Raw genomic sequence first — 12,244 nt, forward strand, 5'->3', positions numbered from 1 at the left:
CTGTTTTACTTGTACTTGAGTGGGTTTTTTCATGACTACTTTTTACTTTTACTTGAGTAATATAATTTTGAAGTAACACTACTCTTACTTGAGTACATTTTTGGGCTACTCTACCCACCTCTGCAGCAACCCAGGATGTATTCCTAGAGATAGCTGCGTGAGCATTTTTTTTAATTATGGAAATTTTTTAGCCTGGAACCCAGCTCTCTGCCTCCGAGACCTCCAACTTCACTGGACCCTGACGATTTTGCCCCTCCTAGCTTAGCATCGCCGAAGGCACGCAGCACAAAAGGGGCGTGTCGTAAGTACCCCAGTCGGTTATGGTGTATAACTTTATTTTCTGTTGTTTGATTATCACATGGTGTATTTTAGCATTTTTGTGTGTGTATTAATGTGGTAAATTACAGAATCTAAAAGGTTTTTAAATTGCAAACTGTGTATTTTTAGTCATGACGAGCTGCTCCTTCACTTGCGGAAGTAGCCAAAAACTCCCAGACGAGACTTCCGGTCTACATTTTGTAAACACAAGAATTTAGGACACGAAAATAACTCGACCGAGCTTTTCAAATTCGTGTCACAAGCTGGATTTTTGTTGGTTTGAAAACAACGCCGAGAGTTTATTTCGTGACGTGACGTTGAATTTTTGGCAATTTTTTTTTTTTAAATATAAAGACGCCGAAGAAAGCGAAAACAAGCTAGCCGCGGCGTCGACCCCCGTGTGTGTGTGTGTCGCTCATGCTGCTGTCACTTCAATGGGGAACTGCCTGTTTTCTCAAGGAGCGGATGATCTGTCTCTGCTGAACGAGTCTGAGGCGGGCAGTCTGCCGGGAGAGCCGCCGCCGCCCTACCAGGTGACCCGGGCCGGCCCCACACCGACCTACATATGATATGTAACATATCCGACACGATAGCCTACTTTAGCTGGAGCTTGATCACCCAACCACCTGCCTATTATTTAACCTTAAACTGTCATTTTAATAGGCACACAGTCGAATGAAATCCTACACAATGTCGTTTTTTTGCGTAGGTATTCATATACTAATATTCATAACTAATGCTAACACTGTATAATCTAGTGGGTTTTTTTTGGATGTTTGTTTTGTTGTGGTCGTAGTAGAACTGCTCTTCATCAAACTGATAACTTTCTCATGTTGCTAAATATGGCACATTACCTGCTTAAAATGTCTTAAATCCACTTTTCTAAAGTGTTAAAAAAAGTTAATACATGAGAATTGAGAAGTAATGCAAGGCAAGGCAGATGTATTTATGTATCACATTTCGTACACAAGATAACTTAAATGTGCTTCGCATAATTCATAGTACAACATTTAAAAGCAAAGTAAAGACATAAAAAGTAGCTCACTAAAATTAGTAAAAGACCGAACAGTGTTAGAACAAGATTTAAAAAATACTTTGAAAGAGCTTAACCATAGGTAGAGGAAAAATTATCGTTTTTAACCTTGATTTAAAAGTATTTACCCTTAAGACTCGCATCACTTTTGTTGGTCGCTTATTTGCATGCAGCATAACACCTAAACGATGCTTCACCATGTTTGCTTCGAACTCTGGGCTCTACTCATTGACCCGAGTCTGCAGACCTCAAAGTCCTACTGGCGTTCCATTTATTTCATTAGCAGCCTTTTATGATTGTAAATAGTCTCAAATTTCCAAATAAATAAACATTCTTCAAAAAAAAAATTGGACCAAATAGCTGGGTGGTAAAAAATTGTGGAGTGTCATGGACCACCCTGTTGTTTTTCTCGCCGGCTTTCCAGGAGCGTCCGCAGGCCGTGCCCGTGTACCATCCCAGACCCGGAGAGAGTCGCTTGGCCAGCCAGCTGAGCGAGGAGGAGCAGGTGCGCATCGCCCAGCGCATCGGCCTCATCCATCACCTGCCCAGAGGCATCTTTGATCCCGGCTCCGACCCCTCAGATCGCAAAGTCAAAGAGTGAGTCGCGAATATGATACATTGGGCTTTTGGGGGATTTTTGCTGAGGGTTTTGCGTTCCCAACGTTTTGTGTCTTTTGCAGGTGTGTCATCTGCATGATGGACTTCGAGTACGGCGACCCCATCCGGTTCCTGCCGTGTCTGCACATCTACCACTTGGACTGCATCGACGCCTGGCTCATGCGCTCCTTCACCTGCCCGTCCTGCATGGAGCCCGTGGACGCCGCGCTGCTCGCCACCTACGAAGCCAACTGAGCTGACCGCCCAGGCCTGCCTCCAAGTAACCGCACCTTGTTAGCCTAAACTGTCCTAGCTGCTGTTCAAGTAGACCGGGCCATGTGGCTTTGGGCTCGTGTTCTTTAATTGCGTACACGTGTTGAAACTGTACGTTACAGTAATTGCTCAGATCCGATTGTTTTTTTTGTTTTTTTCTTTCAACGGGACAGTGTGCCATATTGAACGAGATGAAAGAAATCTATATACGTAGCAACACATTTCCCGTAATTCATTTCACTTTTATATAGCCTCAAATATATATTTGTATTTTAGAGTTAGTTTTTAAGGCAGCGAGGTGTCACAAATGTCACGGAAGTGTCTTTGGAATGTGCAATACGTCATATCAACTGCAGGTACAACAGACAATATGATTTAATACTCAACTTTGTTCATTTCGCCCGCAGGATTAATGAATGAATGAATGAATGAATGAATTATTAATGGCATATTAGACAGGAAAGTGTTGGAATCACTTACACGTGTATGAAGTGTGTCGCAATACTTTTTCTTTCTAACGCGCAGACCATCCCATGACTTTGTCGAGAGCACAATAAAATGATGATAATTATTATTATATGGCACCTTTTCACCGTTTAAATATATAAAGGAGTATTAGGACCACTCTCAAACATTTTTGATTAATTTTGTTCTTTTAATATGACATTTTTCCCATAGTTTGCTTTGCACGGAATTATTACTTTAATTCTGAATATAATAACTTTATTCTTATAATATTTTGATTTTTAAAATCCCAAAAGTTTTTTGTGGGAATATTTCATCTTCTTTCATTTCTCATCAAAACACAAGTTCATATTAAAGTTAATGTGACTTTTTTCACCATATATATATATATATATATATATGTATATATATATACTATATATACACACACACACACCAAAAGACAGCTTATTTCAACTTTATTCTCAAGTTTGGCCCTAATACTTCTTCTTTATATCAAGATAATTGGGGTGGGTTAGTTTATTTTTGAAAACGTTGAGTTATTTCTTTTTCTAATGTAAATCTTCAAATGTAGTTTTCTTATAGAGGGCTATGAGTTGAGTGTGTGCGCGTGTTTCTAAATGTTTGACTGGTTGTTGGCCTTCATACTGCAAGTGATACATTTCCACCTCGCTCTTGTTCGTTTGCTCGCTGCCATCGGTAAACGGAATGTATCAATTGACATCAAACGTGTTTTCATTTCGCCCAGCTGCTGTGCCTTGTAAAGATTGAAGGAAGTGCAGATTCTTGTGAAGTACAATCAATGTTGACGTGTTCTTCCGAGTCATAGTCGTCCACCAGGGGGAGCCAGACACCAGCACACTTTTTTTTTGTTTCTTTGTTTCTTCCCCGTCCTGCCGCCTGCTGCTGCTCAGTCTTAGGTGTTAATTTGTGCGCAATCCACGAATGTGTTGGAAACGTTATCTAACCATCATTAAAGCTGATAATACATTTCAAACAACTGCATTGTCATCTCAGTGTTTACGTTTTATTACAATTATCTCATTCACTGCCATTGACGGCTATAGACGTCAAAAAAATTCATTTGAACTATTTCTATTAGTTTAACATTTTTTTTCCACTTTTGTTAACGAGAGTATGAAAACCTAGATTTTTTTTATTGTACATTTAGAACAGATATAAAATGTGTGATTAATCGTGAGTTAACTAGCGAAGTCATGCGATTAATTACGATTACAGTTTTTAATCGCCTGACGCCCCTAATTTTTCATCTTTTTTCTTTTTTTGAATCGCGACAAGCGATTAAATTTTTTAATTGTAATTAATTGCATGACTTCAATAGTTAACTCACGATTAATCACACATTTTATATCTGTTCTAAATGTCCTATATTTTTTTCTAGGTTTTCATACTCTTGTTAACAAAAGTGGGGAGAAAATGTTAAACTAATTCCAATGAATTTTTGACGTCTCCAGCCATCAATGGCAGTGAATGAGTTAAAAAGGTCATGTTTGAATAAAACACATCAATAACAACAGTCATCTATATATATATATAAAAAAATGAAAGAGTTACAGTTGAAAATACAAGTGTTGATATTACATGCAAAACAGACATAACTACAGTTTTGTATTAAACGGTATGTACAATACAGTTACAGTAAAATATTAAGAGTTCAAAGGAGCTGAAACTTAACTGAAGCTGGAAGTGGTCTCTTTTCAGTTTTGTACAATATAAATAAATGTGCTCTGGATTCACTTCAAAACCTTTTTCCATAGTAATGAATAAAGCTCATTAGAGGGTTGCTAACAATGTTATCCTTCAAATTGACCTACAAAATCCAAAAACAAATTGATATATTACTATTAAAGTCCACTTTCTGGTCTATGACCACATCTGGAAAGGAACTTGGGTCATATTCACATGAAGTCCGAGAACCAGTTTGTTCACGTTCACCGTATGTATATTGTTCTAAAGAAGGCAAGTAGAACAAAGAGAGAACCAAGTTTTCTTGCTAATGACCTCCAAGAGAGCACACAAAGAACTTGAACTCAAAATAGATCAAAGTGCTCTCGTTTTGGCAGTGGCAATAGTTTGTAGCCTGAAAATGCAGTTTTTGTACACCCCAGTGCAGGGCTGGACTGGCACCAAAAAAAATCGGCCCTGGCATTTGGACTTAGACCGGCCAGCCTGCTGGTTCAGTTTGTTTATATTGTAAATTGATTAACTCATTCACTGCCATTGATGGCTATAGACGTCAAAAATTCATTTGAATTATTTCTATTAGTTTAAAAAAAATTCCACTTTTGTTAACAAGAGTATGAAAACCTAGAAAAAATATATATTGTACATTTAGAACAGATTTAAAATTTGTGATTAATCGTGAGTTAACTATTGAAGTTATGCGATTAATTACAATAAAAAAAATTGCATCGCCTGACGCCCCTAATTTTTAATAATCTTTTCATAAAAATAAAAAAAAGATTATCTTAAAAAAAGTCTAGGATTTCATACTCTTGTTAACAAAAGTGATTAAAAAATGTTTAAACGAATAGAAATAGTTCAAATTAAAACGTTTATAGGCGTCAATGGCAGTGAATGAGTTAATGGTCTTCTCCCACTCTTGGGGTAAAATACTAATTAAATAGCACCATATTGGCCCCAAAAGACATCAGCCCACCGGGCATCTGCCCTGTATGCCAGATGGCCAGTCCAGTCCTGCCCCAGTGTTAATGTCATATAAATGCAGGTCTGCATTAGCAAGTCTGAACAATTAGCAAGGACATTTCAAAAACAAACTAGAACGGTGGACTTCAACACTGTTGTAGTGACAAGTGTGAACTGTTAACCAAATGCATAGTGTTTCTTTGCAAAGCCACAACGCCAACTACTGGCCTGTCATAAAACAAACAAACAAACAACCGTTTTATGAGGTCGTCGTTATGTACTGCAGCTGTACCCTGAGTTGACTCCCATTATGTACACAAATCCCTACGACATGCAGATTCCCATGGTGACAACTGCCACGATGATTCCGAGTAGCATCCTGAAGAGCGGCGTGCCCATCATGGAGCTTTGTACGGCAGTCTTGTATTTGACAACTTTGGAGTCTAGCTGGTCTTCAGCCACACTCAGCATCTTCTGCACATCCTCAAAGACCTAAAACACAATCCAGACAACATCCCTGAGATGTATGTTGAAGGTATACAGTCTTGCTTAGTCACAATGTGTACTCGGTACTCGCACATTAGCCAATTTGTACGCTAGTTAGCTGTGCTAACAAATTCACTTTTATTAATTTTTTTAATGGCACCAAACCAGTCTTTGTATTTTCTATTACTTTATAGTCTTCCCAAGTAAACACATAAAAGAGACGTTAAGCTTAGTTCATGTTTTACAAGCTATCGGTTAGCTAAAATTGTGAAGCTAACATAGCTTAGCTGTCTTTATGGGTTTTAAAGTGATTACTGTATACGTTATATGTTCTAGTTATCATGTGGTAAGGACATTTACTTATAAATATTATAAATTCAATACATTTAAATAAATTATAAAATAAATAAAAATATATAAAATTTAAAAAAACTTATAAATAAAGATGACTTGACTTAAGTTGAGATGACGTTTCCTAGTTTCAAAGGGATGATAGACATGAAAGGATTGGTCATTGCAAGTTAGATGATGTAATAGTTAAGGCTCATATCTTCTGAGTCGCAAACCTTCCAACTGTCACACAATTTTGAACATTTTCAAATATAAACAGGCAAGATTTGTCAAGTTGCTCATTCCTGATTAAAGTCAAGCCTCACATATCGTAAGCCGAAATCAAGTTGAGTCTTTCATAAAGCTAGCAACTTAAGTCTGACTTGTGACTGGAGTCCCCACATCTGGACTCAAGTAATCATCACCTACCTGGATGTTGAGTTCAAAGGCTCTGACGGCCTCCTCCAGGACGCCGTTCCTCTGCTCCTCGCTCAGCTCCAGGACGTTCATGCGGCTGCGGTAGAGCTGCTTGAACAGATTGGGGCTGGACACGCCGGGAAAGGCGAAGAAGGACAGGCCCTCGCCGCTCTTCAGGCCCATGGACTTCTGGGCGATGCGGCTGAGGACCTGGCCGCCAGACAGGTCGCCCAGGTAACGGGTGTAAGCGTGGGCCACCAGGAACTCTGGCTTCTCCTTCCCAATCTAAAAACAAAAAACAAATCAAGGATGAGCATCATCTTATCCTGGAGGAGAATGCGTGATCATGAGCATGAAATTGACCTCGCGCAGTCTGTCACAGTATCTTCTCGTGGCCGCGGGCACCACCGTCCTCTCCTTCCAGTCTGGACCATAGAAGTACTCCAGGTCTTTCTCGATGGACTCCAGCCTGGCCAGCTCAGACGGGAAGTAAATGGGCTCCACGGCGGGGTGGTCACGGTTCCTGTCCAGCTCCTTTTCCAAGGTCTGGTAGATCTCGTGGAGGGAGCTGAGGAGAAGCTGAGGAAAGAAGATGAGAGAAGGTGGTGAGAAGATGTTTGTGAAGTATGAATGAAGAGCAGAGTGTGAAATGCGTGTTACTTTATACTGCGGCATGGTGACTTGTCCTTTTTGGAAGCTCAGCATTAATTCTGTGTTCTCTGCCCTCATGTGACTATCCATCGTCACCTTTTTGATTTGTTCTGACAGATCCCTGCTGGGGAGAATATGTTCATTATCGTGACCATCCGCACTGGAGTAGCAAAAGTTTGCAGTGGTGGACTTGTTGTCAAGTTATATACGTCATTGGCCTGATTTCAACCTTGTTTTTTTTTTTAAGGAAATGTAAAAAATTAAAATTAAAAAAGTATAACGACAATAACAACATTATATTATATTCATTAATACTGTATGTGTATGATGAACAAAAATAAATCAGCACGTGCACAACTGCATATAAAACATACATTCAAATCTAACGGCTGTTTAGATCAATCAAATCAATTCTTACTTTTCTGCTCTTTGCGTCTTCTGCGTCTCCATTGCTCCGTTGCTCCTTTCCTCACTCAGTTAAGTAACTCACTTTGATGCAAATCCTCTGTGTCCAGCTCTTTGCGTCCTGCTGTGCTTTTATACACTACTCCTTCTCTTCCCTCCCACTCGAGAAATGAAAACAGGAAGACAGCTCAGCACAAAGCTTAACATGATGCAGCAACTTGGTCCGGGCGGGGGGGGGGGAGAGAGTGGGAAAGTTGAGCCTGGGATAACAGCTGGAGGAGGGCCGAGGGCTAAACATGACACAGCACTGGTGTTCCAACAGTTGTTCATTGTAGACTAAACATGACAAAGGCATTCAGAGGCGAGAGGGAGGGCCTGTGAGTCACACAGAAGGGAACAGTCGCATGACATGGGTGGACGTTGTACAGCAGCACTTTGAACATAAGCTCACGGCGAAGTTGAACTTGTTGATCATTACAGGAATGTTTTGATTGGGAGGTTTTATTTGTATTTGAGTAGCGCGGCGAATGAGTCATTAATACATCTGCATATCAGTCAAGAAGTCCCAAATTATAAATCTCAGCACCGGCCCTCGTGTGGAGTTTGTGTGGGTTTCATTTTGGCAACTTAAGTAATTTTTGGGATAAAATGTTACATGTCAGAGTAGTTTTAAATCACCGTACTTCGTTTTTACTTTTACTTGAGTGTTGTTGGAAAAACTTTGCAACTGAGCAACTTTCCGCTCTCCAACAAGACTGCTTCACCAGTCTACATGTGACCCAATTTGACCAATCAAACTGAGCCAGGCAATCACATGACTGAACAAAATCTCCGTGGCCCCACCCACACAATAGAATACTTTGCTTCAAAGTGACCCATTTATTTTCGTGTCTGAATTTGCCTGAATTTATGTTACTTTGTTATTTAAAAAATGTATTTTTTAAAAAAAATTGTTTTAGTTAAAGTTGTATAGTTGGGGAAAATCTAAATTTACTCATAGGTTATTTCTGCTCAGGAACTTTTTTTTTTTTAATTGACGATCATGTGCTGATTTAATAACTCACAAGCTATAGTACTTACAATACTTACTGTTACTCAGGTAATCATTAGGAAGACTACTTTTTGAGTCCAATTAAGTAACACTAATAAGTTTAGTTTAATTACATGATCATCAAATATTACTTTCCTATCAAACAGGGCTTTGGCATCTTGTGGCATCTTTCAGCCCTATGTCAAAGCACAAAAAAAACGTAGGTTAATTTGCAAATAACTACAAATACAACAAAACAATTGTTTGTTTGTTTGTTTTTTACTATCCACTCCTGTTATTTGTCATTTGGGTATTTATTCCCCTTAGGTTGGCAGACAAAAAAAAAGAACAGCAAAATAAACTAGGGGGTAAATTCGCAATACGTCACACAATATCAGAAGACGACAGGAAATAGCTTACAATGTTAAAACTGAAAAAGTGTACGTGCAGTGAACCCCACTAAAGTGCGTCAAGTCATGTAATGTCCCTACACCTTTATGTAATTGTGCCACTAAAGATCGCCGTCGACCCACTGCAGGCATTACTATTCGTTATTTATTGACAAGCTTTGCTCAAACAGCTGGCACTCTTTACACATAAAAAAGACAAATACGCACAAGGATGACTCAATCTGAACAGTCACTCTTGTTTTTCAGACCGGGAGTGACTGACCTCGGATCAGCCTACAGAAATGTGAGCCTCTCTTCCATGAGTCAGCAAAAGTCGAGCGCTAAACGTTAGTCAGCGTTTTCTCCCCTCGTTGAATTTGGGGGGTCTTTTAACCTTTTAAATTCGAATGTGTAAGATAATAAATAAATAAAAGTACATAAATAAATAAATAAATAAATGTCCCATTGTGTTTTTATTCAGGCACAAGGCAGACCCAGTAGGGCGAGGACCCGATATTTCTTCAGGCAAATTCATTGGCCATTAGTAAACGTCAAAACTCTAGCTTTAAAAATGGCGTCAATTATTTGCCATTTGACTTCTAAAGACAAAATTGTTTGTTTTACGTCTTACAATTACATTATTGAGCGAGTCTGTTCTTTCAGTTACATTTACTAGCATTTGGTTGAGCCTAAATCTGACAAATTCCTCTATTTGTCTGACTGCTGTCCAAGATGAATGAACCCAGAGGAGCTTACATGGATTTCCACGTTTACATGAAGGATTGTAAAGAATCACAGCTGTGTGTGGAGAATGTTAACACCAGCAGGCCTTGCAAAGTGAGTTTGTGCCTCTGCAACCACATGCTGTGGTTGTCTCAAAAAAATATTTCAAAGGCAGATGGTAAACGGACTTTTATAATTCTCTTGTATTCTATGGGATGCAGTGTTTTGACATTAGAGAAATAATAGAGGTCGACAAACTCAGAGATAACATTTTTGCATTTGCACACTAGAGGGCAGTATTGTTACTCTAATTCTCCTTGGGCCATTTTCTCTTTTGTTCATAGGTTCTTTCTGCTCAGGAACTTGTAGTTTCTGCCCTGGAGCTTCCCAATGACAAACCCGATGAGGCAGACTGCAGGCCTCACACTTTCATGGCTGATCCTAGTTCAGTGATGACCACGCTGTGTCACGCTGTGGCCAGGCCCACAGGTGACACAGTTGGTCCTGTTGCATCTATGTGCGGGTCAATATGGGGCACGATGGGATCTCCAAGGCCTGCCTGCTCTGATCCTGTTCGTGCTGCTGCTCACCTACACCTGCTGGGAGAAGCCTTGTCCCTGATTGGACGCCTCCTTAAGGGGACAAATGTGAGTATTGTACATCATGAAGTCATACAATTTGTGTTTCCTCGCTGGTGAAGTGGATCACGTGCCTGACTTTGGTGGAGGCAATGTGGGTTCAGTTCCGACACACCCATTGCAGTATATGCAAGTGTGACCTTCCTGGAACCTTCACAAGTTAAGCAGTATAAAAACCGGACAGATGGCTCACCAGTCACTTGTATGTTGTGTGTTCACAGAAATCCGTGTGCGTGTCCAGAAGCTTGTTTCTTCTCTTGGACTCTCTACTATGTGCGCTTGCTCCACTAATGTGCCTCACCTCACATATACCAGAGCTGCATAGCTGCACAGCGAACATGCTGGTAAGTGATGTGCATCGCATGCATGAACTTTAACCAAAGTTGTTTATTTGAATGAATTGTTTTAAAGGCTTCAACTCTGGAAAACATCGTCTATATGATGCCAGGTTTTTGAATGAATCCATTGCTTCTTGTTTGTATGTAATGAATGACTCTCACTTTATACCCACTATTAGGTTACAATAGTATTATTTTTATTTTCATTGGAAAAATATTTATGTTAGACACCTCCTGTGTTAATTAAACTCACTATAATGGTGCTTCAATTGCTTGAATGTTGTTTTTTTCTTAATGTGGAGACTTAAAAGGGCAGCACTATGGAGTTGTGGTTGGCACATGCCTCACAGTCGGGAAGTCCTGGGTTTGCATCTGTGCTCAGAGACTTCTGTGTGGAGTTTGCATTTTGGAGAGGGGTTGGTGGTTCCAACCAACCAACCGACAACCAGCGATTGCTACGACTAGGTTTGAGGGGTGGGACAAGAAAAGTCAAGTGGGCTGCCAGGCTTATTAAGCACAAGGGGAAACCCTGTGAGCTGTATTGGGTGTCCTTGGTGCCAGATATCAGTTAAATGCATACCGGTATTTGACCCTCTCCTTTTGTTTTATTTTTCTAACAAAAAGAGACATCACTGAAAATTCTGAAGAAGTTAATTATAACATTGTTTCTAACAAAGGACAATGCATTTGGGTCTCACACTCTAAAAACAGTTGGGTCAAAAATAGCCCAACTATGGGTCAACAATGGACCGATCCTCTACTTGGATCTATTTGACCCAACTTTGAGTCAAGAAATGGGTCTTTTAGTGTAAAACAACTCATAAATATTGGTCAGATCCTTTACTTGGGTGAAAAAAATTGATCATTTTGTATAAAACAACCCAGAAAGTTGAGTCAAATGACCCATAAAGTAGATCAGTCATTTTTTGATCCATAATAGGGTTACTTTTAACCCAACTGTTTTTCGAGTGCATTCTTATAAAATTAAGATAAGACTCTCCTGTCTCACTTCCATCTCGACTCTTATGTACCCAACAGCATTTGCTGGCTAATTGTCAAGAAGAAGTACTCCTGATAGTTACATATGTGACGTGTTCTAGTTTGCTGAGTCTTGTAATAAGAAAGTCTAACATCCACAGGCCGAAACAGGCTTAAAAAGCTGAAGGCTGCAGCACAGGTGAGAAAATACTGCACACATTGTGGTAACACCAACTCTCTCGTGATATACGTATTTCTGTTAGATAGCTATCACAGTCCTGTAGTATAAATCAAAACATTCCCATGTTGATCTTCAGACAATTATTCATCAGGAGAAAAAAAAAATGGCCATGCAAGTGCTTTTGCTGTTTTCTGGGTGTGTTGAAAGTGCCCCCGGGATACGCCTCCCGCCTGCGCCTTGTCAAGGAATGCCAAACAGCCTGCAGACTGTGGAACCTGTTATACACACAAGAGTATCCTAATGCATACCCTCCACTTGGGGAGTG

The 12,244-nt window shown here is 39.8% G+C and overlaps 3 protein-coding genes across 6 annotated transcripts; 2 read left to right on the forward strand and 1 right to left on the reverse strand.

The window, feature by feature from the left end:
- The first annotated feature begins 484 nt into the window (after positions 1–484).
- Positions 485–3,687, forward strand: rnf11a (ring finger protein 11a). The gene is made up of 3 exons (XM_086081757.1): positions 485–851; positions 1,776–1,948; positions 2,032–3,687. Exons 1-3 carry the CDS (start codon positions 753–755, stop codon positions 2,201–2,203), a joined length of 444 nt encoding a protein of 147 aa, XP_085937883.1. The 5' UTR covers positions 485–752; the 3' UTR covers positions 2,204–3,687.
- On the reverse strand, positions 3,573–7,831 carry hmox1b (heme oxygenase 1b). Of its 2 annotated transcripts, none has more exons than XM_086081753.1 (5): positions 7,656–7,831; positions 7,247–7,358; positions 6,950–7,165; positions 6,599–6,871; positions 3,573–5,845 (listed from the first exon to the last, which is right to left on the reverse strand). In XM_086081753.1, exons 1-5 carry the CDS (start codon positions 7,685–7,687, stop codon positions 5,678–5,680), a joined length of 801 nt encoding a protein of 266 aa, XP_085937879.1. In that variant the 5' UTR covers positions 7,688–7,831; the 3' UTR covers positions 3,573–5,677. The 2 variants fall into 2 exon arrangements, with proteins under 2 accessions (XP_085937879.1, XP_085937878.1); XM_086081752.1 differs by having other exon boundaries at positions 3,576–5,845; positions 7,247–7,361; positions 7,656–7,829.
- Positions 7,832–9,251: 1,420 nt separating this feature from the next.
- Positions 9,252–12,227, forward strand: hmgxb4b (HMG box domain containing 4b). Of its 3 annotated transcripts, none has more exons than XM_086081756.1 (6): positions 9,252–9,365; positions 9,794–9,898; positions 10,129–10,431; positions 10,644–10,766; positions 11,900–11,937; positions 12,127–12,227. In XM_086081756.1, exons 1-5 carry the CDS (start codon positions 9,294–9,296, stop codon positions 11,921–11,923), a joined length of 627 nt encoding a protein of 208 aa, XP_085937882.1. In that variant the 5' UTR covers positions 9,252–9,293; the 3' UTR covers positions 11,924–11,937; positions 12,127–12,227. The 3 variants fall into 3 exon arrangements, with proteins under 3 accessions (XP_085937882.1, XP_085937881.1, XP_085937880.1); XM_086081755.1 differs by having other exon boundaries at positions 12,056–12,199; XM_086081754.1 differs by lacking the exon at positions 12,127–12,227 and having other exon boundaries at positions 11,900–12,103.
- The last annotated feature ends 17 nt before the right edge of the window (positions 12,228–12,244 follow it).

This window comes from Leptonotus elevatus, chromosome 8, assembly GCF_054856555.1.
Source record: "Leptonotus elevatus isolate MCC_2025b chromosome 8, RoL_Lele_1.0, whole genome shotgun sequence".
Taxonomy (NCBI): Eukaryota; Metazoa; Chordata; class Actinopteri; order Syngnathiformes; family Syngnathidae; genus Leptonotus; species Leptonotus elevatus.

Bases quoted from the DNA above. Each gene is read 5' to 3' on its own strand.
- hmgxb4b (XM_086081756.1), top strand. From the start codon at position 9,294: ATGACTCAATCTGAACAGTCACTCTTGTTTTTCAGACCGGGAGTGACT. The intron at 9,366-9,793 runs GTGAGCCTCTCT...CTGCTGTCCAAG, and splicing joins TCGGATCAGCCTACAGAAAT to ATGAATGAACCCAGAGGAGC. The intron at 10,767-11,899 runs GTAAGTGATGTG...TAACATCCACAG, and splicing joins GCTGCACAGCGAACATGCTG to GCCGAAACAGGCTTAAAAAG.
- rnf11a (XM_086081757.1), top strand. From the start codon at position 753: ATGGGGAACTGCCTGTTTTCTCAAGGAGCGGATGATCTGTCTCTGCTG. The intron at 852-1,775 runs GTGACCCGGGCC...CCGGCTTTCCAG, and splicing joins AGCCGCCGCCGCCCTACCAG to GAGCGTCCGCAGGCCGTGCC. The intron at 1,949-2,031 runs GTGAGTCGCGAA...TGTCTTTTGCAG, and splicing joins TCAGATCGCAAAGTCAAAGA to GTGTGTCATCTGCATGATGG.
- hmox1b (XM_086081752.1), bottom strand. From the start codon at position 7,687: ATGGAGACGCAGAAGACGCAAAGAGCAGAAAA. The intron at 7,166-7,246 runs GTAACACGCATT...TTCTTTCCTCAG, and splicing joins TCACCATGCCGCAGTATAAA to CTTCTCCTCAGCTCCCTCCA. The intron at 5,846-6,598 runs GTAGGTGATGAT...ATTGTGTTTTAG, and splicing joins CCTTTGAACTCAACATCCAG to GTCTTTGAGGATGTGCAGAA.